Below are 26,552 nucleotides of genomic sequence, written 5' to 3' on the forward strand. Positions count from 1 at the left end.
CACAAACAACTGAGACGTGTTTAGAGCAACATTATATCCAGTCTGTAGTCAGAAAAGCATTACCAGGCAAATAGCTCCTTGTATGGAAAACCTGAAAATAACATGTTTATCTCACTAACACTGTCTCTGCCCAACAGAGCAGACAGAATCTTCCTTTCCAATTGCAGAGAGACTTGCCTTGTGTCTATATAGCTCATTGGTGGGTTATATTATATTATATTATATTATATTATATTATATTATATTATATTATATTATATTATATTATATTATATTATATTATATTATATTATATTATATTATATTATATTATATTATATTATATTATATTATATTATATTATATTATATTATATTATATTATATTATATTATATAGTAGGAAGACTCCTTGGTCTATACAACAGAGGGATGTAATATCAGGAATGAAGAACAATGACTAATCACATTCTCTTTTCTGAAAGAATAACTACTTGAGTGGATTACAGTGAAAATATAAGGAAAAGTGTTTAAAACAAACAGAAGACTTTTTCCCGCCACACAACACTGTGGGGACAGGAGGTATAAACTGACTTCAGGAAAGACTTTGCATTGAAAGTAAGTCCATTGGTGTCTCCTAAACACAGGATGTGTGTTTCTGGAAGTGCAAAACACTGTCTGCAGGAAAGTTGGAGGATAGTCCCCATGGAGGACGTCTCCATAATTGCTGTTCTTTGCTGCCTAACTTCTGCTTCTGGCAGAGATAAAGCTCTGGGCTGGTTGACCTCCAGTCCACATTAATGTAGAGGCTGCCAAGCCAAGTGCATTTGTACTTGAGATTGAGGACTACCCTGGATATGAGAGACCCTGCAGCTCATCCCACCTCAGGACAAGTATGTGATCCAAGTCAACATGAACATGATTCCTCTAAGTTTTATGCTGATGTGAGCTCCCATTGTCTACAGAAGTTTGGAAAAAAAATCTGGGTTTCAGAAAAAAGCTATTATGGGGTTTTAATGATACCACTGTTTCTCCCTTTTTGCATCAAATAACAGGGTATATAAGAGATTCATTCCTCTGGATGTGCCCTAATTTAAAACCATCTCTCATGTAACAGCTCTTTAGAAATCATAAACCCTCCACAGTGTGAAATTATTTAAGTCATGTGACCTTTTTCAGATGCAGGGATAGGAACAGCTTGATAAGCAGGTAAATAAGCATGTAGGATTCTACATCCAGGAAATCCCTTTTCTACCACAGACTCTCAGTGTAAACATGGATAAAATCAATGGGAGAAAGCAAGTGTTCCTTACATAACAAGGTCAGTAAAGCATAAATCAGTTAAATGTAATGAATTCAGCAGTTATGGGTCCACTTTGGTGTCATACACTGACAGAAAAGGGTCTCATGCTTTTGGAAAAGCTATTTTCACACAAAAAAGAAAAGAAATAAAAACAAATCTGCAGATACAGAGATTTCTTATCTATTTTCTGGGTGCTTATTTATAGTAATATTATGTCAGATGATGCTACCAATACAAAAAGATGAGTTCTGAGGATACCTTGTGTCTTCCAGTACTACAGGCACCACGGAATTGAAGCCAGGTCTTTCTGAAGGAACCAAGTGCCACTGCACCTACTTGGGCCATCAGGAAATTCCTACAAGATTGTTGTATTGCACTGTTTGTTTCGTAAGTTGCACTGTTCATGGTTTTATATTGCACTGTTATGTTTCATATTGAACTGAGAAAATGGTTTGCCCTGTATCTCCCCGGAGCTTGTGAAGTTGGTTCAGCCCTCCCTTAGCCCCTCCCCGTCGGCGGTGTCCCATTGGTCACGGGTCTGTTCCTCCCCTCCCCTTTCCCTGAGTTTAAAAGTGCCCGCCATCTTCTCTCTCGCTTTTTCTCCTTTCGCCATGTGGACAGAATAAACTGTGGATCACCTTCCCACGGGAGAAAAGAGCCTTCTTTGGTTCTTTGCCTTTGTCTATGAGGATTTCCCACCCCTCTCTGGTCCAGAGCTACCTGGAAGATCGGAGAGGAAAAAGGGATTTACCTCAGCTGGCACTCCAAACATAGGGCTTCCCATACGGTGAGAGGCCCCATGGTAAAGGCTGGATTCCACTCATGAATTATAAGCCTGTGGATCGTACAGCTACTCTGACATCACGAGCTGCCTTTTGTTTTTTTTAACACAGCAGTTGCCGACAGAGACAGACTGGTAGCTTGCCTGAGCCCAGAGGCAGGTTGGTCTAAGCGGGGACTTTCTTTGTAAGGACTCTGCAGCGCTGAGGACCCCAGGAAGGGTGAGTATAGCCCCTAGCTGTGGTTGGAAGCGGATTCCTGCTGGGGGGATAAAGGCGCCACATGTGTGGCTGGAGCACTGCAGGGGACAAAGGAGCGGCGTGAGTTCGGGTGCGGCGCAGGGCCGGAAATAGCGTGGCGCCAGGAACAGAGGGGCTGGTGCAGGCAGTGGAGCAGCCACGCAGGTCCCACAGGGATGTCAGCAGAGCGGTGCGGGGCAGCCGGTGTGGTCCAGCGGCACAGTGCAGGGCAGCTGGCAGCAGCATTGCAAGCAGCAGTGGCAAGGCTCTTGCTGGCGGTGGTTTAAAAGGCATGCAGCATGTCAGTGCAGTCACTCCTCCTACACCAGCGTCACGTGGGGAAGGGAAGGCCGCGAACCCATCCCTGCCTTGGTTGTATTGCAAAGAAAGGTAAACCAGATTTGCGTAGATTGCTTTTAACATCAAAATGGGCTGTCAACTTTCTTCGCAACAAAGAAGCGTATATTCCCAAGTTCGGGATATCTTAAAAAGTGGGAATGTTACCATCTCTAGGAAACAGTTAAAGCGATTTGTGTGCTAGTTATCTTTTCACTTCCCTCAAGATACCCTACAAAATGTAGATTCTCTCTCTTCCTGGGGTGAAATTGGAAACGTCTTAACTCTCTGAAGTAGAACAGGGAAACAAAACAGTATCAAAATTTTTTTCCTTTGTTCATTTTAATTCGAAAGGAATTGATAAAAACGGAAATAAAGAGACAGTCACAGCAAATAACCCCGGTTTCCCCTAACCCTCCTCCTAAGGCCTGAGCTGGACGAGACGCACAGGGGCACCCGGAGAAACACAGGGAACCCAGCAGAGCTGCAGCTTCCCTGGCCCCTCGCCTCCCACCCAGCACCCTGACTCTGGCAGTTGTCCTCAGACTAACAGAGTACCTTCCTGCCACCCCTCTACCCCCGTTCCTACACCCTGGCTTCAGCGTAAAGATGAACCCTTCTACCCACATGCCAGTGACCACATGGTGGGGGTCCAAAATGGCGGCAGCCACGTGGCCAATCCTCCATCTTACCTTTCTTCTTCCCACAATCTCTTTTACCTGCTCATCCCTGCCCCCAACCCTTTCCCCTCCCGTAACACTTTCCTCCCTTTGGACACTCCCCCTCCCTCCTCCATGTTCCCACCCTGCATGAAGTCCTCCTGCAACCCCTCCCCCATCTGTTGCAATCCTGGTTCCCACGGTTGCCACTCCCTCCTGGGTGGCTCCATGTTTACCTGCCTCCGGGTTGCCACAGAAGCAGGGGCGGGGGGTGCGGTGCTCTGCCTCCCGATTCCCATGTGGGGACGGGGTGGGGGGGGCGTCTCTCTCCCGATTGCCATGCGGGTGGGTGGAGGGGGACCCTCCTGATTCCCCTGCAGGAGCAGGGAGGGGCAATGCCCTGCCCCTCGGTCCCCATGGTGAAGGGGTGGGGGGCCTGCCTCCTGTCTCCCATGGAGGGGGGGTGGTGTGCTGCCCCATCCCAGTGGGGGATGAGGTGGGCCACATCCTCATTGCTGCAGGGGTGGGCAATGCAGTGCCCCACTTCCCGATTCCAATGGGGGGGCGAGGTGCCTCCCTTTTGCCACGGGGTGGGGCCGCCTCCCATTCCTGTGGAGGGGGTAGGCCCCTTCCTGGTCCCTATGGTGGTGGTGGGGGGGGGGGGGGGGTCGACCCGGGGAGGTATCCTGGGGATCAAAGCCACATAGAGGAAGCCATACCATCAGCTGCCCCTGCCATATATACTGGTAGAAGAAATGGAATTAGAACCTATCAGCCTTTCTCCTACCAAAACAAAAGGAAATCTGTAAGACCCAAAGGGAGTTTGGCCGAGGTAGTGGGATCTTTAAGGGAATGTTGAAAGTTACCCTAAAATGCTACAAATTAGTCCCAGCCAACCTCCGAGATCTCTTCCAGTGTCTCCTAACCCCCTCAGAATTTGACCTCTGGGAAAATACTTGGAAGCAATCTCTGAAGGGACTCATGGGGGAACTTAAGCAGAACACCCAGGGTGCAACACATGCAGATGGAAATGACATCACCTATGAACATCTGTGTAGTGAAGGGGAGTGGGCTAACCCCCAGGGACCAAGCTCGGGTGTTACCCAAATTCATTCTGGATAAAATCTGTGGGGTGGCAGAAAAGGTTTTTAACCAGTTATCAACAGTTGAAACTAAAGGTAGTTATATTAATATTGAACAATATTCCTCAGAAAGTTTTTTGCGGTTTTTGGACCTCCTTCATTCACAGGTGGAAAGAGAAGTAGACGATCCAGTAGCACAGGCAGGACTTATTAAAGAGATGGCTCAGAGAAATGCCAGTGAAGCCTGCTGCAGGATTATCCTAGGTCTGCTTATCAATCCTCCATCCACACTAGCATAGATGATCGAAGCCTGTGCTAAGAAAGCAGAACTCTTCTGTGTACCAGAGAGGAAGCTGGGACTGTCAAACCCAAAGACTGCAGCAGCTGTAACATCAGGAGTAAAAAGGCAACCGATGTCACCAGAGCAGCTCCAACATGTCATCTACTTCAAGTGCAAGAAGCCAGGACACTTTGCCAGAGACTGTCCTTAAAGCTAGCAACACAGGAAGAAAAATCAAAGAGAAGGAGACACCAACAAACAAAAAAACGAAGACCTGAGCGCGGACCCGCCCAGTGCCATGATATAAATACAGCGGGCTCCACAGTGGGGAAAGCCTTTCTCTTAACAAAAAAGGGACAAGGGTCCACAGTGGGGAAAGTCTCTCCCTGAACAAAAAACGGAGAGGAAGGGAAGCAGGATAAAGGACAGCTGGAAAATAAAAATGACAAACATTTACTTAACAAAGTTTGGCAGCCTCACGGGTGTTTCAGTCTCATGACTTCCAAAGCTTTTCTTTTCAGATCTACAGGTTGGACGGTCATTGCAGTGGACCTGACAGACAATTCACAGGACAGGACGATAAACCACATGAGACTGGACAGCATTGAGTATTCTGTTATCAGGGACACTGCACACACACCCCTGGAGACTGAGGCTCCTATGACCATCAAGGGAGATATAACTCACCTCATTCTCCTGGCACGCTGCCCTCAGCCACCCTTCTGTTTGGCCAAGGGACAAATCCTTGCCCAGGCCATTCCCATTCCAGTGGAGGTCCCAGTAGATGAAAAAGCACCTGAAGTCTACTGGGCAGAAGTGGTTGGTGAGGACAAACCCTCTATGGCATGCAACCTAACCCATGGGTCAGACCATCTCCATGTGGAAAGGTTGCTTGACACAGGGGCAGATGTGACGATCATACCTGAAAGGATGTGGCTGTCACATTGGGAATTGCAACCTGTGGCTGGCAAAATCCAAGGTGTAGGAGGGATAAAACTGGCAAAGATTTCAAAAAGCATTGTACAAATTGAAGGGCTGGATGGAAAATTGGCCAGTGCCCATCTGTTTGTCACTGACTACAAGTGCCCCCTGTGGGGGAGAGACACCATGTCCCAGTGGGGGGTCAAATCAGTTATCCCTAAGACTCCTGAGGATTTTTAGAGGTGGCCATAGTGGAGCGCCCTACCTAAAAGTTAACATGGCTGGATGACACTCCAAGATAGGTAGGTGAGTGGCCACTAAGTAAGGAAAAGCTTAAGGCACTCAAGAAGCTTGTGGAGGAGCAATTAGCCAAAGGCCACATAGAAGAGACAACTAGCCCCTAGAATTTCCTGATCTTCGTGATTAAGAAGCCAGGAAAGGATAAGTGGCAGCTCCTCTATGACCTCTGGGAAATAAAGTAATTGAGGACATGGGGTCTGTCCAACCTGGGATGCCTTCCCCAACGATGCTTCCCCGAAACTGGCAATTGGCTGTCCTGGACATCAAGGACTGTTTTTTCCAAATTCCCCTACACCCAGAAGATGCCCCACGGTTTGCCTTCTCGGTTCCTACCATCAATCGAGAAACCCCAATGAAGCAGTACCACTGAAAGTGCTGCCACAAGGCATGAAGTGCAGTCCTTCCATCTGCCAGTGGTACGTGGCTTCATTGCTGTCCCTGGTGCACGCCCAAAAAAAGGGAGGCTGTCATCCTCCACTACATGGATGATGTGCTTGTGTGTGCCCCCAATGACTCTATACTCCAACACACACTTGACCTAGTGGTTAAAGTTTTAACCTCTGCTGGATTCCAGCTGCAGGAAAACAAGGTCCAAAGGATGCCACCTTGGAAGTACCTGGGCTTGGAGATCACTGGGCGGACTGTTCTGCAGAAATTAGATATCGTTAGTGATCCCAAAACCCTAGCAGATCTCCATTCCCTGAGTGGGTATTTGAACTGGGTCAGGCCCTGGTTAGGCCTCACCACTGAGGATCCAGGCCCCCTCCTCAATTTATTGAAGGGGGAGAGAGAGCTGGTCTCTCTCAAGGAACTGACCCCAGAGATAAAAGCTGCAATCCAAAAGATGCAGAAGGCTTTGGCCAAGAGGCAGGCTCATAGTTTTCAGCCCGAGATGCCTTTCAAATTCATTGTCCTGGGAAAGCTGCCACACTTGCATGGTTTAATATTTCAATGGGTCAAAGGGCAGAAAGATTCACTCTTAATCATAGAGTGGGTTTTCCTCTACCATCAACGATCCAAGATCATCACCAAGCCACAAGAGCTGATGGCTCAGCTGATCAGGAAAGCCAGGGTAAGACTGCGTGAGCTGGCTGGTTGTGACTTTGTGTGTATTCACCTCCTGGTCAAACTTTCTAAGGAGGAAAAAAACTCTCCTGAGAAATTGACCAAGGAGATGTTTGAGCACCTGCTCCAGAGCAATGCCAAACTCCAGGTATCTCTGGACAGTTACAGTGGACAAATATCAGTCCACGCCCTGTCACACAAGCTGTTTAATGAGGAATTCCACCTCATTCCTCGTGAGAAAAGGAGCTGTAGGCCACTCAAAGCTCTCACAGCGTTCACTGATGCGTCCAGGGCATCCCACAAGTCAGTGATGACTTGGAGAAATCCCCAGACTCAGCTGATGATGCGTTTGTGGAGGGGTCACCCCAGGTTGCTGAACTGGCTGCAGTCGTGAGAGCCTTTGAGAAGTTCTCGGAGCCAATTAATTTGTTAAGCGACTCAGCCTACTTGGCGGGGATAGTATCCAGGGTGGAGCAATTTTCTGAGCAATTCTCAAAGACATTGAGAACGAGCATCTCTTCAGGTTGCTCTCGAAACTAATTTATTTAGTTTCACATAGAGAGCATCTGTTCTCTGCGATACATGTGAGGCTACATACTGTTTTCCTAGGTGAAATCGCAGAAGGGAATCATAAAGCAGACTCCCTTGCTGCCCCAGCTGAAAAGGCACGCCTCCCAGACATCTTTCAAAAGGTGAAGCTGAGTCACCAGCAATACCATCAGAATGTGCCAGGTCTGACCCGTCACTCCCAACTAACGCAGAGTCAGGCCTGGGCCACTGTGGCTACCTGTCCCAGTTGCCAGCTCCAGATCATGCCATCACTGGGTGTTGGGGTTAACCCCTGAGGCCTTGGGAGCTGCAAAGTGTGGCAGACAGACATAACACACATTCCCAGTTTTGGTTGCCTCAAATATGTACATAGAAGCATTGCCACATATGCCGGTGTGGTTTATGCCTCTGCCCACGCAGGAGAAAGGGCTGTGCATGCAAACAACACCTAGTGCCTTTTCAGTGCTGGGGATCCCTAAGGAAATCAAGACCAATAACGGCCCAGTGAATACATCTAAGGAATTCCTAGAATTTGTGCAGCAGTGGGGAGTGGAACATAAAACGAGCATCCCCCACTCCCCCACAGGCCAAGGTGTGCTTGAGTGTGCCCATCAGATGCTCAAGCAAGTCCTGGCTAGACAGAGCAATTCAACAGTGTGGATGTTGTCACAACAAAAGCTCTGCAAAGCCATGTTTACCATCAATTTTCTAAATGGTTCATTTGAAAATATGAGTCCTCTGGTGGTATGTCACTTTAACAGCAGTGATCAGTTTAAGTTGTCCCAGTGTCCACCTGTCCTAATTAGGGACCCAGAAATTTGGGAGACCAAGGGCCCTTATGAACTTGTTACCTGGGGGCATGGTTACGTGTGCATATCCACCCCCTCAGGGCCACGTTGGATAACCCTAAAAGGGGATAAAACCTTACATCCCCAAAACCCCAGGTCCAGCAGAAGGGGATGAGAAGCAAGTAGCAGTTGCTTCAAAAAGAAGACGCCACCAGAAGGAGGAGAGAAAACCTTCCTGAGATCTGGTTCCATTCTGGGAGACACCCTGACTTTTAATATGCTTTAAATTGTTTGGTTTTGCTTTTTAGAAAAAACCTACCTCCCACCCAACCTCACAATAAACCCCATCCAAGTTGTCATCCTGTTCTCTCTAAGCAGTCTGACAGCTGTGTGGATCGTCCCTCAGCCACACCAGAACATCTGGGTGACCCTGGCACAGACACTCCAATGCCAGGAATTTGAAGGACTTTGTTGCATGAGCCTGACCTCAAAGGCTCCCAACATCCAAGACATGAAAAGCTTGATCAGACAAATGAAGCAAGAATCTGAGGATTGGTTCAGTGAACTGTTCAAACACTGAGGACTCACAGGCTGGTGGAGTTCAATAGTTAAAACAATTTTGTCATTTTTTGGTGTTCTTTACCTTATAGCGTTGACATTCAGAATTCTAAGTTGCATAATTTTTAAAGCAATCAACGGCTTAATTTCTGCTACCTCAGAAGTCAACCACATGGAGTTAACAAATCATAAACAGTCTAACTTGCCCACAAATTGTAAGTGGTGGGTAAATCCATATTCTGAATCAGAATAAGTCCGACGCCTTTCTTTTAACTTTATTTAGCAAAACGGGGAGGTGTTGTATTGCACTGTTTGTTTCGTAAGTTGCACTGTTCGTGGTTTTATATTGCACTGTTATGTTTCATATTGAACTGAGAAAATGGTTTGCCCTGTATCTCCCCGGAGCTTGTGAAGTTGGTTCAGCCCTCCCTTAGCCCCTCCCCGTCGGCGGTGTCCCATTGGTCACGGGTCTGTTCCTCCCCTCCCCTTTCCCTGAGTTTAAAAGTGCCCGCCATCTTCTCTCTCGCTTTTTCTCCTTTCGCCATGTGGACAGAATAAACTGTGGATCACCTTCCCACGGGAGAAAAGAGTCTTCTTTGGTTCTTTGCCTTTGTCTATGAGGATTTCCCACCCCTCTCTGGTCCAGAGCTAGCTGGAGGACCGGAGAGGAAAAAGGGATTTACCTCACAACGTAGTCTGAGCACCAATACACACTCAGACATTGAGAAACCAGCTGCTTTGGCTGCCTTACTAAACTGCAAAAAGAAGACTTCCTTGTTTTTCCCCCTTTCCTTGTATTTCTATAGGGATTCAAGAGAACATAAATGAACAGTAAAATTCCTACCAAACATTACACCAGCTACATTAATGAACTGAGCAATGGAAATTAAGCAGACCATTTCTATAGAAATTTTCATCATACTTCTAAATTAATACATTTGAATGGTGGCACTATTGGCTCTGTCCAAGGACCTACATAACCTATGGTCTTTAAAAGGGAGTAATTTCTGCTTCCAGTTTTGGAACACAAGAACTATATCAGCATAAGGTAAAAAGAAGGAAATTGTTTATGCTAATGAAAACTGCTAATATTTTATATATATACTTATATATGTAAAAAAAAATATATTATAGCAGATGTCAAATGTAGTTAGATTCAACTCTACTTATTAGTACATGGATTTTAGCCAAAAGCAATTCACATTTGAAGAAGTGTACTATCACATATGTATTAATAATAAAAACGTGTTTTAAAAAATGTATGTGATAAGTCACATATGGTAGAAGGAATCTGTACAGCTTTCAGCCCTTATGACAATGGAAGCCACTAACTTTACATGGCATAGCTGAAGAACATTAAAATTCAAGTGAAATTCTTGACATTTGAGAGCTACAAAAGTAGCAAATAAAAGCTGGCCAAGTCTGAGCTCTACCAAGTGTGGCTCTAACACATATAAATGCAATCCATGGCTACTACAGCTATCTTAAAGACACTATTATTTCTTTTGCCCTGAGAGCTTTAGCATACAATCATAACTGTATACAGGTACTTTAAGTAGATACATGTCACTGAACAAAACTAGGCAGATTTTTCAGCTGTTTTGCTATACATAGTGTAATTAATAGGTATAATGGATCCCCCTAGGGTACTAATTGAAGCTGCAACGATGAACATAGTCAAGGAGAAGTTAAACAACCAGCTGGGGGAAACATGACAGGGTGAAATACACACATGTATGTGGAAAGAATGAGAATGTCCATCTGGCTTTCTTCCATCTCAAATTTTTACCCTTACTCAAGTCCAATAAAAAATTACTTAACCTAAATCATCCTTTCCCCCCAACTCTCAAATATTTCTGGTGGATTAATTTGGCATCAGTGTGACATACATGCTGTTTAGTAACTGCAGTGCTCAGTGTCTCTGTTACAAGTGGGAAGATACAATTCAGTTAAGTCATTCCTGAGAATTTGATTCAAAATATTAAAAAAAGTGTAGGAATGATAAATGATTATTTTGGATCTGTTCCCCAGGAATTTCATCACTTTGCAACTCCTGGATCCTGTATAATGTGAGGTGAAACACAGCTCATTTCACCCTCTATTAAACAACCAGCAGCTAACAATGACTTTAATTCAGCTTGAACTGAATTTGAATTAGCCCTATAGGCAAGAAAAGTCCTTTGTCTTATTACAAGTTTCACATGCTATCAGGTCCCTGCTGGATCCTATATCTATTTTTTATCAGACTGAATGAAACATAAAGAGAGAGTGATTTATGGTCATCTGACATATCGCCTAATCACTCCAAGGAGTGTTCATACACATCTTGTGTTCACTTTTTAAGGTGTAAATTACTATATATGATGGAATCCAAGTGACAGATAGAACTGTCCCTTTCTGTTATGGGTGCTAGAACACAATGATCAGGGAATCCTGTTAGTGCATGCTTTTACAAACACAAACCCACTCCAGTCTAGTAGTCAGCAAGGTCTGCAAACTACTATAAAAATAAGAACTCTGTCTGTAACAGGAATATACAGTTCCTGGGATGCAGTTAAACTGCTACAATAATCTACTGAAGTAAAAATATATGTTTTTATTGGTACATAAGAGTCCATTAGGACTGAAGTATTAATTATTTAAACAGAATAACTGTTTAATACTGATGCTGTTAGCTTTAACTGAAAATGCCTTTTCTCAAAGACCCCAGACATCTATACAGCAACTTTCTTAATTCAAAGATATATGATTGAGTGTTGCCACTAGTGCCCTAAGATTTAAGAACTTATCATAAAATGCCCCTAAAATTGCTCCCTGGTAGCTTGCTCATCCTTCACAAAGCCCTGCTACAAAGTGCAGAAACATGTATGTGCATATGGCGTAACAGAGGGGCATGCACAGAGGGAGAAAGAGCTCTTAATCAACAGGATGGCAAAGCCTTCACAAATAGGTGCAAAATATTCCCATGTGTCTAGAAATTATTTGGCACATTCCTAGTTATTTCCCCAGACAGACCTTTTCGAGGATTGCAATTAAAAATCATAATCTTTTTAGCATGTACAAACCTCCCCAAGGCTGGAAGCACTATGTATTGAGTATGATTGTGATTATTTGGCAGCTATTCATGGACAACACATTAATTTATGGAAACTGAATAAAACTTGAGGAATGCAATCTCTGAGAAATCACATGAGAAATCAAAAGCTTTCCTCAATGATACTGATCTTTTTACTCCTATGATTAGGGGTAACATGAATTCTATTATCTCTTTCATCACCCTTCTTACTGTCTTTTTAGTCATTGTATACAACAATGTTGTTAAACTTGCATTTTCAAAGGGATATAAAAATAACTTACTTTACAGGAATGTTTCTCAATTTTGTCTTTTCGGCAGCCTGTAAACACAAGAGGGGTGGGGAAAACAAATCATTAAGCCACACACCAAAGCAAGCAAACATCAGCTCATGGGAGCTTTTCACCAGCAACATCCCAGAGCTGGGACACAGGCTGTAGGACCATTCAGAGAGAGAGTGCTGGGTCTGAAATGCTCCTGGCCCAGTTTGTGGTATCAGCAGGGTTTGTTTATTTTTAATGACCATCAGTCTTTGAGAACTGCTCATTCAGGGCTGCCACTTCATTTCCCACTCTGAGGTCTGGCCCCTTTGTCACAAGCTATCTGTCCCTATAGCAAGAACAACAACAGGAAAAAATAGAGGGAAAAATAGAGGGAAGAATAGAGGGAAGAATGGACTCCATTTCCAAAACTGTTTTTATTCACCAGCAACAGAAAAGGGCAAGAGATGACCAAATGTTCAGATCAATTTCCTCTTGTGAAACCTTTAAGAAAAAACACTCCAAATCATCTAAATGAGTAAATCTTTGGGCCTCTAGGCCTGAACCACCTCAGACATGGAGCCTGGTTCCAGTTTATTGTTGAACCCATTGATCTGTGTACAGTCCATTTATCATTCATGAAAAGAGCCAGTGATCTTCACAGTATATTAGAAGAAACAACTCAGATCATCTGTCAACGGCCCTCTTATTTCTGTTTCCCTCTCCACAGGGATTTCATCTCCTTCGATTCTTCTTGAATTAAAATGTTGCTAAGCAACACAGCTGGGGGCACCGATGGCAGTGCTGCACCAGTCTATCACACGGGTTAAGCTGCTCAAGATGTTAGTGGAGGCTTTTCCCTTTAATGCTTCTCTGGCATAATTATGTAATCTGAAACGACCTTGCATCCCACTCTTGTTTTCTTCAGAATAGGTAAATAATATTTTCAAGGAAGAGGGCTGGAAATATCACTGGCAGAAAAAGCTAGTATTCTATAATTTTAGAGAATTCCTCCTGGTGTTTGCAGAACAAGGCTGTAATAGATTTAAATGTAGAAAGTGGTCAGATGGTTGGTGAGATTACAAGCACAGAGAGTGGCAAAAGGCAGAATTAAGACAACTGATCCATAAACCCATTATACAAAGGAAAGTTTTAGTGCCTGATTACCTGCAGAGGTATTCTTAAAAGCCTTCCAACATTTAGGAGAAGGGTTATGGTGAGGAACTTTAACCTCTGCTATACTTAGAGATGGAAATAAAATGGTTCCTACATAAGAAGTGTGAGTATTAGCGGTTCCGAGAAATGCTCATATAAACTCTTGACGAATTAAATCCTTTATGAAAACTGATAAACTTTTGAAACCTCTGGGATCTGCACAAGTGGGCTCTAAATTTGCCAGAATAAATTTTCCCTTGGGATCCATGATGGGGCTGGTTTTTCAAAATTCCTGCTTTTGCCTCCCATCACAGCAAAGGTAATATCTGTGTTTAAATTCATGGAAATCCCTGATAATGAGTTTAAAATTTGGGAGAAAGTGAGAGCTTGTGAGAGCTTGTGAGAGCTTGGACGGCGCAACAGCAATCCTCTGGGCTGACTCCCAGCTTGCAAAGAAAAATTTTTTTGTTTCATTTAGATTATATTTTGCATCTAAAGAATAAATCAATGAATGCATGACAGGAATCAACTATACTAATTGTACAGTAGGCCTGCTAAATAAAACAAATAAAACACCTCAGGAAATGCTCAACTTCAGATTGCACAAGTAATTGAGAAAAACCCAAGCCTAATTATGCCTTCTCAAATAAGCTTATGATGAAATGGGATCCTTCCTCAAAGGTGAGATACTGTGATTGTGTCTCTTTCCAATAGTTCTCTTCCAAATCTCCCTTTTTCAGCGGCCATATGCTAATGCAGAGTCACAAGCATGCTATTAAGAAACTTTCTAAGTAATAAACTACATGTAACAACACACAAACGATCCATTTTAAATGAACTGAAACGCCATCAAAAATGGCATTTCAGTTTCCCAAGCTTCCCACTAAAAGCCAAGTTTCAGTCCCACCCTGCAGGAAACAATTATTTTTAAAGCTCATAAACATTATTCCACAATGTCAGATTTTTTTTTACTGTAGAGTGGTATTTTCCTTGACTCTTCTATATACCAAATAGCTGGACTATAACAATTCTGAGTTCAAGCATGTGAAACTTGCACCTAAATCAAGGTTTTCCCCTGAATTATTCAAAAATCACTACACAAAAGCAGGTATCAAGACACAGAGGAAACCGCAGAGAGGAGAGTGTCTAGGATCACAGGTAAATCATGATAATGCAGTTGATTTAATTCAAAATGCAGCAGAATATATTCTGGAGAGCACATGCATGATGGTGTGAGCTAAACTGTTTACAGGAAAGATTAAAGAAATGAAGATATTTCAGAGAGTGAGAACTGGCAATGTCAAAGTCAAAGAATATGAAAGAGCAGAGTCTAAACCGCATGTTTGATTTTGACCACTTAGCTATGTCGATCACAACCATTTACCCTGAAAGAAATGTTGCAGCTTCAGGAAGAAAGAATTATAGATATATCTTTTGTTTTCTTGGACCATGAACATTCTAGCACGTATCTTTCCCTAGATTTTTACATGGAAAATTTCCACCTCCTTTTTCCTTTGTTACCAGAAAAAGGCATTTTCCTAACTCTTAAGAAAAGGCACATGCTGGAGGAACAGTGTCCTTCACACACATGCTTGCTTACACAAAACTGAAAAACCATTGCAAGTGCTTAGGTTAATCTACATGTCGGCCCAGTTTAATGCTGGATCATCAGGCAACTGGTCGTTTCCTATTACAAAGGATTCACTTTGAGTCGGATCACAGTGATGTTAAACACAGCACACAATACATCAGGGATTTCATCTGAGAAAGAAATGCAGGATCTGTCCTTCTGCTTTTATTTGTCTTGTAGGTGTTGCTCATTCATGTTTCAAAGCATATTTGTTGCGATATCATGAGCATGCCCAGTGGCAGAAGATAATGGAAGGCAAAATCAAAGTGACAGTGAGTATCTCTACACATTAAGCTTTGATGCAGAAACATATTGTTTGAAAATATTTGGTGTGCAGCAGGTCTATCAATTAGAGCTAATTATTTTTCTCTGATCACAGGAAGAATGCAATCTTGTTTTAGGCAGGTTTCTTTGAAATGTACATCTTTTATACAACTTCATTATAGGAAAATACTCCTTCCAAATTACTTCTTTTCTCAGCTGCTTAGCTATTGACTCAAATTTTCTGTGTTGAGTAGTTCTCTCTGCTTTGATAATTAACTTTTGATCATTACTGAATTTCGCAGCTCTAGTCAGATGCGTTTGTAGCCATCCTCCTCAACTATTTCAGTGTTCATCGCCTTTAATCTTTGAACAAAATGATCTCATTGAGTCTCCATCAGCCTCGCTACTCAGATATAATTCCTGTTTCTCATCTTCATGACTGAATTTGATTTGTTTTAGACTTGATGCAAGCTTTTGATTATTAATTTATTTCAAAGACAAACATGTTTTAAGAGTTATTTTTTTATATTACATTCCTAGGCCTTTACAAGTAAGAAACCGATTTTAACTTCACAATGACTCCTAAACTTCATGTATTAAAAGTACTATCTAGAAACAGAACAGGTGGGAGGTCCCTAAACCCCCATATATGTGCCCTGAGTGACAGTTGCTGCTGCCAAAGATTGAAATGAAATTGGACTGGTATAATGTAATATTCAGTGGGTGTTAGGAGAATTACATCATGGGACCTTTGCTAATTTTGAGCTTGAAAACGTGCATTAACATAATTTAGGATGATTAGAAAATGGAAGTCAGAGTGAACCAGATAATCATTCCACTTTAATTTGTAATTTTCTTCTGATTTTTTAAAAACAATTATGGCCTCTCAATAATTGTGCTTCTGTTCCCTATGACCTTATTTCAACAGCCAACTGCAATATTGAGTAAGAAGGAAGAAGATGAGGAACGTGTGAAAAGCAGTAAGACACAGAGGCTCATCCATCAGAAATTTTTGCCCAGGGATGTTTTACCCTGATTCTTGTAGCTGTGAATGACTCCTACCTCTACACCTCATTTTGGTGCTAATTGTTTTACCATTAGCTGAAGACGCACCTGCACTGTGCTGTACTTATTCTGTAGTGTGGATTTACCCATAAACTTACTTTGTTAGAAGGCATTTAATTATTCCACAAAAGATTAAACATGGGAACAAGCATAAAATACTTCTAGATTGTGAACAAGGACTGCAGAACGTGAAAATGATGGTTTTATTCATCATTATCAACTACCTGACTGGTTTTTGGATTGAATGAACCAGAAAAAGTATTCCAGTCAGTACAACTTTCCTCCATCACAAATGAGAGATGAATGAACTGACAAGAGGATGGCTCAAAAATAACCAAGTAAAATAGCTGGCATCTGCAAAATGCAAATTATATTTTTGGTGAAGTGCTACAGGTGAAGTGTTTGCTATCCAAAGAAAAGATGTATTTTCCATTGCATAACTGAAAATCCAGAATTTTCATTGGAAACTATTTGATTTTGAGAAAGTGAGGTTAGACACAATTTTTTTTCCAGAATGCCTCCTCACCCTCTTGATTCAGAAGTACTGGTGAGCCATCTAAGAAGGCAATTGCTGAGCCTCAAAGTATCTCTTAGGGTGTGACAGATGACACTTCATGCCATCGAATGTGTTGGCAGAGGAAGGCAGGCCTTCATGCTCAAACTTCTCCCCTTTTTCCTTGAGCTGCTACAACTCTAACTCAGGACACTCACTTAAGAGAGCTAGGAAAATTACAGCCTGGAAAATATTCCAGGCCGGAGCTTCTCAGCTCCATTCTCAGGCTGATAAGATGGTTCAGCTGCAGCCAGGGAGAATTTCTCCCAGGATGATAATCTGGTCAAAAAAGAATGGAATTAACAACATTGATTAACACCTGTTTTGGTGCATGACCAGGCCTGGGAAAGAGATGTAAATTTCTCTGACCCAATCATCTTTATTCTGCCCTTGGAGTTGCAAGTTGTTCTATTTAAACAAGTTTGTTTCTGAATAAAGTTGTCTCCTTCCTATCCTAAGGGATGACCATGTAGCTGTGTGTCTTATTTCCGCCGCATCTAAAGGTTTAATACCCTAAACCTCACGGCTACGTTTCCCAGTTTCTAACCAGCTCTGTCTGCTTGGGTGAACAGCCAAGTGGCTACACAAATAAGTTTACAACTCACCACACTCTTCTCTCATGCTGTAGGTAGAGACTCAATTCAACAGTACAGTAAAAAGAAAGATCCTTTCCACATTAGTTAAGTTTTGTACATATAGTTTATATCTCCTCCTAGATTGTAGTTTGTTTTGGAAGTTATACCGTGCTTTTATTTATACAGAATGCCTTCTCTATGATCCTAAGTAACCAACTGACAACGACAACTTATCGACTGTGCTGTGCTCTGATTCTCTGATGATGCAGCTGGATTTCCTCTGGAGGAGGAAAACATCCAGAATTATGCTGGGAATCAGAAAGCCAAAACTCAAGGCCTGAAGGATCAGTATGTGTATGGATAAATATGTGTGTTGTGTTCCATATTCTTTTTCTTCTTTACTTCACTGGTTACACTCTCTACCTGTCCCCTAATGTCAACAGAGGAGATTGCATTTCTTTCTTGCTAACTGCCTTTGACATGAAATTGGCAGCCTTGCATTTGAGATTCTGTGTGTGATGTTTCCAGTCAGTCTCACCTGGAGGAAAAAAGCTCAATGTTACTGTATCTAGGACCAAAAACAATGGCAAAGATACTGTCCTCATGTCACAATTTTAAAAATGAGTATTTTTCTTTTAGGATTCAAATGTATGGAATGGATTAGCCAAACCCCATTTTTTGTAATATCAAGTAACCAAGCATGTGGTATCTGCAAATCAGAATGGTTTACTGAGCCCTTGCGTGTATGAACCACGGAGAGCTCTTCACCATTGCTTTCAGCAATGCAGTAACCTTTATGGCTTCACAGAGAGATGCTCAGGAGTACTTGAAATACTGCAAATTTCATTTCTACTGTTGCAGTAAAGGTTGAGTAAAACAAAACCAAAAAAAAAAAAAAAATTTAAATGACCAAATCTAAACCAGTCTGTCTGCGGTTTAAGAGTCACTTTCATCCTTGACGAATATGAATTGCTTTTAATTGACCAACAACACAGATATATTTGGGTTTCTATCAGCATTTTTTTCCAAAACCCTGCTTTCCATTAGTCTAATGGTGTAAATCAAACTAAGAAAGTGTGCGATAACAAATGTGGCCACTTCCAATTCTTCTTTTTTTTTTTTTTTTTTTTTTTTTAAACAGGGAAAAGAGCTACACACAAGCTGAGTGCACACTGCACTTGGAAGAGTGGTTGGCTGCTTATGTAGACGTATATGAGCTGGTTTTAAATTAGCCAGTGTGGATACTGTGAACATTGTTGCTTTTGCCACACAGGTTTCAGTTTACTCAATGTCTCTGTTAAACTTTACAATAGAAACTGTTACAGCTATCTGTCAGTGAGCTTCCGTACTGGAAAGATAACTCACATAACATGTTTGCTAATTTTTGGACTTCAGTACTAATGTACCTTGACAAAAGAGGCTTGCAACAGTGTCTTCCTGTCCCATAAAAAATGCTCTTGATGAGAAGCCGCTATTTGTACTACTTTTGAGTCCTCAATCCAACAAAGGAGAAATTGTAACATGACATTACAAAATCTACTGATTCTGCTTATGCAGCCCTATGAACCATTGTAACCTACTGCACGTAACTCTGCCTTGTCAGGGGAGTTGGACTTGATGATCTCCTGAGATCCCTTCAACCCTGGAATTCTGTGATTGTAAAGTTAATTTAAAAATGCTAAACAATGTTTCATAAAACCTAGTAGATTTAATCATTCTAACAGTACTGACTATGGCAGAGAATGGCACTCTGTCTAGAGCTAGACCTGACTTTTAATAAGAATTGATTTATTTGTAAAACAACTATACATCTCTGGTGAAAATTCAGAAATCCAGAAAACTGTACTGAATGGTCCATTTTTAAGAAAAAAGATCCACATTGAAATTGTGGTTTGAAACATCATTTCCTGGAAATGAATTTGTTACAAATTGATCACAAATGACCAAGGTTTAGTGGTTGATAATCCAATTGTGAAAATATAAAAGATCTATTGGTAATTAAAACTCAGTATTTGCTATTGTCTTATTTACTGATGATTTTTCTAAAATACATGTTTGGTTCAACCCTCCAGAAAGCTAAAAAATAATTTAAAAATACATTCCTTGCTGGGTTTACTCCACAGCTGAGTGATTAAAAAATTGAAAAGGCAGAAGAAACATAGAAAAGGTCAAGAATCCTTTATAAGGGAAACAAAAAGTTTTCCCCAAACTTCCTTCAAGGAATAAGAGCAAAAGGATATTCTTTGTTTCAAAGAATATACTGTGACCTTACTCTGAGCTGCAGACAGTCACCACAATCTGTGTAAGGCTCAGTTTCCCAGTTCTAGCAGGAGAACTATCTTTTGTATCCCTGAAACTTATCTCAAGAGTACTGATATTTTGTGGTCTTATTATTAAGGTCCCTCTCTCTCTGTACGAGGTGTAGTTTTAGAATGCAGTCCCTGATTGTTACTTTTGCAATGTACACTTGCTCTGCCACAATGGACAGGCAGATACCTCAAGACACAGCCCTTGTACCCCTGCTCATTTGCAATTTATGCCCTTAAGTTTTCCTTTGTGATAAAGGCCTTCATCTCATTTCTTTGGGAATTCAGCCTATCCTTAGTCTTCTCCCTACTTTAAGCAAATGAATAGTTCCCTAGACCTGAGATGCAAAAGGGCAGAGTCATGGAGTACCAGCAGTGGCAGTGAATTCATGTTGCTGCTGTTCATGCTGCCCATTTATTCCCTGTGCAGGAAATACAGACTTTGAGGATTTTAATTTATATTGAACATTACATCTATACTGAATGTTAAATGTATTAGAAGCAGACAGCAGAGACAACAGAGGTAAACACGCATGAAATAATTCTTTGCTGACCTTGGTCTGTTTTAGTACATTGCTCAGATGACTTACCCAATTAGTAAATTGCACATTTGCAAAAATTAGACTTAATAGTATTGCCATGAAATTGGTAATTTTGAAAAGCAGGCACTCTATCTCTCTACCCTGCTCAAATCAGAGCACCCTGCTCAAATCAACTGCACTGTCACACTGTGGTCCTGATCTGTCCCTGTGTGCAGGGAAATCTGTTCTGGGAAGATTCATCCTGCCAGCACAGAACAGAGCAGCAAACCTTGCAGTGGCAGATGAATTCATCCTAAGAAATATTAAAGTGTGTGTTTAGCTTTCATTACTGTTCGCTTTCTGGAATACCTCCAGGAGAGATCAACTTTCACTTTTCTCCTTAATTCTAGCCGACAGAAGCTAATTACTGGATTTATCATGCCCTTTCCAGCACCTACTTTAAGGTTTTTCTGTACACCTATGAGTTTCTCCTTCAGCCTTTTGCAACTCTCCCTGTCTCAAACCGAGCACTAGCACTATCCTCTAATGGTGTAAAAAAACTCCCAAGAATTCAGATTTTGAAGTCCATAGATGGTTGCTTAGGGTTTTACAGAAGAGCAATGCTTCAGGATGGCCAGTGTAAGAAAACCAGACACTTTCTTCACCAGAAATCTTCACAAGACATTAATGATAAAAATTGCACTCTCCTTCTGAGGAGAAAAGGGAGTTAAATGTGTCCTATGTGGTCAGAATGGGGAGTGTTGAGCACAGAGATGGTCTGCAGGCATCACAGATTTCAGATTTATTTTACAGGACAGTGTGACCAGGGCAGGCTTTTCTTTTAGAGACAACAAGGCTGGGGTTGATCAATTCTCTCACCTGCTGGTGTCTCTGCTTTGTTGCCAAAACACTACAGGGCTTTTGCATACATAGCAAGAGGCTCTGGTGAAATATATTTTCCTCATGCTTATAATAAAGACTCCTTTACAAAAAATTGTGTGCACAACCATGCACACATACACAGAGTACCTGGCCTGTCCTGTGGACCAAAAGCCTCATGTCCCTCTTCCAACCCAAAAAGGCTGGCAGATCTCCAGCATCAGATTCTTATGGCTGTACTGAGGAACAGCCTCTATTTAAGTAGTGATAGAGGCATCAGGGGTTCTAAAGCTTCTCTCTCACATGAATGATGTCTTACAGTGGGGCTGATAGAGCTTGGTAGCTTCAGGCTTGTGGCAGAAGTGAACCCAAGAGCAGCCCCTGTTAAGAGTGCTGGGAGATTATGGAGTGCCTGCTTACTTCTGGGGAAGGCTGCTTGAAGATGTATCATGTAAAACTTTTCAGCTAAGGCATTTCATTCCCACTTCATTAGGTCTGCCTGCCTGCCAGCATTTCTTTTCCTCTATTGTTTTCTTTATAGTGGTGGAAGGTTTTTGACACTGAGCTGCCAGTGTCAACCCATGAAAACACTTGGAAAAGGTGAAGCAGTGGGAGGGATGGAGTTTCTCCAGCTCATGTGCTGGTCTGGGCAGATGCTGCCCCAGACCCCAGGCAATAGCACAGCTGCAAGCTGCAGGGGCAAAGTCCTTCCTGATCTGTACTCTTGTGCACTCTACAGCAACCAGTTTTTCTGAGGGTTGTATTAATTTCCTTCCTCACTGATGGAATAATCCACAGTAACAACATGTGTGAAAAAAATTACATGTGATTCTGTGAATTTGAACAAGTTAAAAGCTTTTGATAACACTGTGTGTTTTAGTGGTGAAAAAAGCTCAGCCCAGATCTCAGGGTGGCTACTGAAAGCTTCTGCTGATAATAAACAAGTGATATGAATCTACATCATTACCATGCGAATTATAATCTTAGGTGTGTCAGTCATCAAATCTCTTAGTACCAAAGATTTGCTTAACAGAAGCTGTTTCAACCAGTGTTGTGCACAATAAAATATTTTTAAAAACAATTTAAAATGAACCAAGGTAGCAAGAAGGGACATATATCCATGAAAGGATTTTTTGTGGTTAAGAGACTGAGAAGGTTGGAGAATTAGGAGACTGTATTGTCCTAATAGCTTCTATTTTCATTAATGGCTTAATGAAAACATTTCCCTACAATTATAAAGCATGACTACAAATTTTAAACACTGGAATGCGTATTCTTTATCAAACACACACTGCTGTGGCTACAACTGATGCTGCACCACTCTGGGATTTCAATGGAACCCAGTGACAGATAAACTGTTTACATTAAAAGACTTTATCAAAGTTATTTTGCACCTAGTTTCATCCTAATCCATCTGATTTTTCTATTGCTTTGACAACATGACCTCTCTCACTGTGTGTGCAGTATTGATGTCATTACTGAAAAGACGTTCTTCAGCTTTTCTGCTGATAACAAAGTAAATGGAAATGTGGAGAATTCTTGGGGAGGTAAACAGCATGTTCAGGATCCAGCTAAAAAATGGAAAAAATACAGCAGGTAAGGATATCTATTGTTACAAGGAAAGTAATGACTGTTGCACTTTAAAAAGTGTTTATATGGTATGATGAAGGCATATTATGTCTTAGAACTTCATAAATTCTAAAAAAATTAACTTGAATAAAGGCACTGAAAGCTCAGCATGTATTACAAGAATTCTTTTCAGACTCAGCTAAAAAGTCCAACATTTTAAATTTAATTACCTAACACTAATCTAGCAAAAAAGAATTATGTTTATGTAAAATACAAACAACAGAGCAGGGCCATGGATAGCATCCATGTCTTGTGTTTCTAAGGTTTTCAGAAAAGTGGCAATCACTAAGGGAAGAAGAAAAAAAAAATCAAGTGGAAAAGAAAAACATCTTATTGATTTGTTCTGCCAAAACCACTCTATACATGAAATACTGGAAATGGAGCAGGTCTGTAACTAGTATCAAAGTTTCTTTGGTTCAAAACCACACAGAACACTAGCAATGTGCTTTAAATTCAGTACACATTTTAAAAGGTTAACAGGACTACTCCTTAGGCAGAAGAACAAAGAGGAGCTGGTTAAAGAAAATTGGGTACACCACAGCTACTTAAAATACTGTATCCAGGCACAACTCATTTGGATGTCTTTGAGCTCAAAGCTTATTTGAATTATACAGAGGTGTTTTAGAGAACAAAAATACTAACCTGTGTTTTATCTAAGCTCTTTCAGCTGAACTGAGCTACTAATTAAAAATCTTCACTATTATTCCTAATTTCTGATGTACTTTTTTAACAGAGTAAAAAAGCCATCTCAAAAGCTGTGCTCGTCCTCAGAGAAGAGTGTTAATATTAGTATCTCTGAAATGCCTTATCATCTCCTGGTTTTACTAACAGCATGCCTGTCATCTGCCTTGATTATACCTCTTGTAGCCAGTCTGAACATCCTGTGCCATACTGAATACAGTACTGATGCATGTGCCAATGTTCCTCTCAGTGACACCACCACAAGAGTCCACAATCCAAGCAATGCTTACATGTAACAATATCTCTCAAATAACATATTAAACAGATGTGTACCTGATATTATAAATATGTGACATAAAAATCTATTGGGTTGGTCAGTGTACATATTAAAAACCATTCAAGTAGGTCTAATTGTGGATAACTTAGAACTTTAGAGACAGCAATTTTAATAAAACTGTCAATACAATTTTCTTTGTAAAAACATTTGACACTGATTATTCTGCTTATATTGAAACACAAGGTCTATAGCTTTAGATCTCTTATTGAACTGTGAGTGCAGCATCAATAGCTGCTTCTCAGCTGTAAATGAAAACTGATTTCAGATCTAACCCATCGTTTTCTGTGTATCTTTAATCCCCAATCACCCACAATGAGACGTAAAAATCAGAATTTTGTCTATGGGACAGAGCATGTGTCACTGGAGGGACAGTGGTTGTGTAAGTAAGATGCAAGTGGATAAATGCAGCAGCACCTCAGTGCGAAGGCCAGAAGATGGTAACAGGAGTTGGTAGCTGGGGTGAAGTCATTGTAATTTGCCTCTTGCTCTACTGTAATGACCTACATAGTCCAAAGCTTTACAGAGCTAAAATCTGAAGGCACCTGCAATGAACATCTCACTGGACCCCCTGCAGGTTGCAGCCCAAAGATTTTATCTCAAAAATTTCTGTATCAAGCCCACAGCTACCAGAAAGCTAAAAGAAAAAGAACCCACAAAGTTTCCATGCAATTTGCAGCAGTTTGGCACTAGCAGGTTGAATTTGCAGTCAACTCTCACTTGCTGAAGCCTCTTAAGGCCTCTGAGGTGAAATGGAAGTGTACAGTCTCAAACATAATTTTCTTGGTGATATGTTACTAGGCCATCATCATGTATGCCTTAACCAAAATAAACATAACACGTCAAGCAGAGTTCTCCAAACTATGTTTATAACTTTTAGGAGCAATTTCTAGTTATTCAAAATTCTATTTGAAAAGGGAATGCCAAAACTGGGCATCACGATCAGTAACAGCCTTGCAGTATCATCCACTGAATTAAACCTGGTAGTTCCTATCTTATCCAGAAACGAAGCACATCTTTTCAGTTACATGACTGACTGGAGCTATTGTGTGGTTGTGCTCCTCCTCGGCAGTGAGGAGAAAAGGAAGGAGATTTGTGACACCTGAAATAGTACAAGGCCCACAGACCCTTGAGTAAATGCAATATAGTTCATAAATAAGGGTGCTCATTCACAGGAGTGAGGAAAGAAAACAGAAGAGCTTTGTTTCTTGCAGCCAAGTTTCTAACAATCTTCCACCTTGACAAATGGACTACTGCTAGTCTTAGAACACAGGCTGATAGATCGAACTCTCCCCACATACTACAGACTTTCACAAAAAGTTGATATCCAAGTACATTTATGGATCAGTATCACTGCTGTCCTATAAAAATTGAAGGGTCCAAGCAGTTCTCAAAGGACAAATCCTAGGGCTCCCTGCTGAGCACTGTTACCAAAGAATTTTGAGTTCCTTAAAATTAGAGTAGAAACAAAGGAAACAAACTTGATTTTTACATATTGCGTTATTTTAAATAAAAGTGAATAAATGCCAGCTCATGCTTCACATTGGCTGCAGGCTTATAGCAGAAAAAAATCATAAAGACTGTAAAGACAATGATTCCATTTCCTTATAGAAATGCTGCACAGACTGCTAGAATGATTTCGGGTTGAGAGTTTTAATCTTTTCTCTCCCTGCCAGAATGAGCACGTGTACACCTGAATAACAATGGTCATTTGACTGCAAAATATTTATGTTGAAAAAGCCCTTGAAGTTTTTTTGTTTTGTTTGTGTATCTGACCAGTGGGCCAGACCAACCTTTCTTCCAATTTCCAATCCCCTCTCCTCAAAGAGATATGGCAGAGGCTGCTGAAGTGTAATGAATGAGAGATGCAGCAGAGTCCTGCTGCTCAGCATTGCAAAGCCTCAGCCTGCCAAAAATTTAAAGGCAGACACTTGCAGTCATTAATTCAGGAAACTTAAAAAGCTGTGAGCTGTGTAATTTTCTCTATACCCTATTTGTAATACAAATAGAAGAGATGCAACCACACATATGTAGCATATACAGGAAAGGAAAAGGTTCCCTCTAAGTGCAGAGCATTTAAGAAATGTTCTCAGTGTGCTTGTGTCCAGTTACTTTATTTGGAATTCCTAAGGATGCAGGTCAGTCAATAGATGACAACAAACTGGGCGATCAATGGTGGGCTTGGTAGTGCTCAGTTAAGAGTTGGACTTGATGATCTTAGAAGATACTTTCTAACTGAAATGATTGCATGAAAAAAAATAAAAAAAAAATTCAAAGTACTACAAAATTTTGAAAAACGACATGAATGGTCCCTACGGTGCTCTCTTGTTTGTCTGCAGCCTATGCTGTGAATGTATGACTGGGAAGACACGTGGTGGTTTGGAGCAGTCTGAGGCTTCCTGCAGCTTGGACACATCCCCATCACTGAAGAGCCCAGGCTGCAGGCCCTGGCAGGGACACTGTTCATTCACAGGATGCTGCCTTGGTGAGAGGCATGTCCCACACTGTCAGCAGTCAGGGCTCCAGAGCTGTCAGAATGCCTCTGTGCACTGTGTTCTTTCCTGCCTGGGATTAACACCAGAGATGGCATCTGCTCAAGTCAGTGAGGACTTTTCATTTGATGTCAGCAAACACTGGTCCAGGCATTTGCTTCTTCATTCACCAGTGATAAGGGATTTCATCCTAGCAGTATAAACAGTGTGAATTCGGAACTCTGTAAATTCTACTTAAGTCACTAGAAAACTATTACTGTAGGAAAAAAGCAGTAACTGCTACCTGACAATATATTTC

General features: G+C 41.5%; 1 protein-coding gene across 2 annotated transcripts in view; it reads right to left on the reverse strand.

Moving 5' to 3' along the window:
- Positions 1–26,552, reverse strand: part of AFF2 (ALF transcription elongation factor 2) — a 350,200-nt gene that overhangs the window by 76,740 nt on the left and 246,908 nt on the right. For both annotated transcript variants that reach the window (XM_014881529.2, XM_014881526.2), the window contains exon 9: positions 12,195–12,232. In XM_014881529.2, coding sequence (XP_014737015.1) covers positions 12,195–12,232 — 38 coding nt within the window. The remainder of the gene's footprint in view (positions 1–12,194; positions 12,233–26,552) is intronic.

Source organism: Sturnus vulgaris, chromosome 14, assembly GCF_052056855.1.
Source record: "Sturnus vulgaris isolate bStuVul1 chromosome 14, bStuVul1.hap1, whole genome shotgun sequence".
Classification (NCBI taxonomy): domain Eukaryota; kingdom Metazoa; phylum Chordata; class Aves; order Passeriformes; family Sturnidae; genus Sturnus; species Sturnus vulgaris.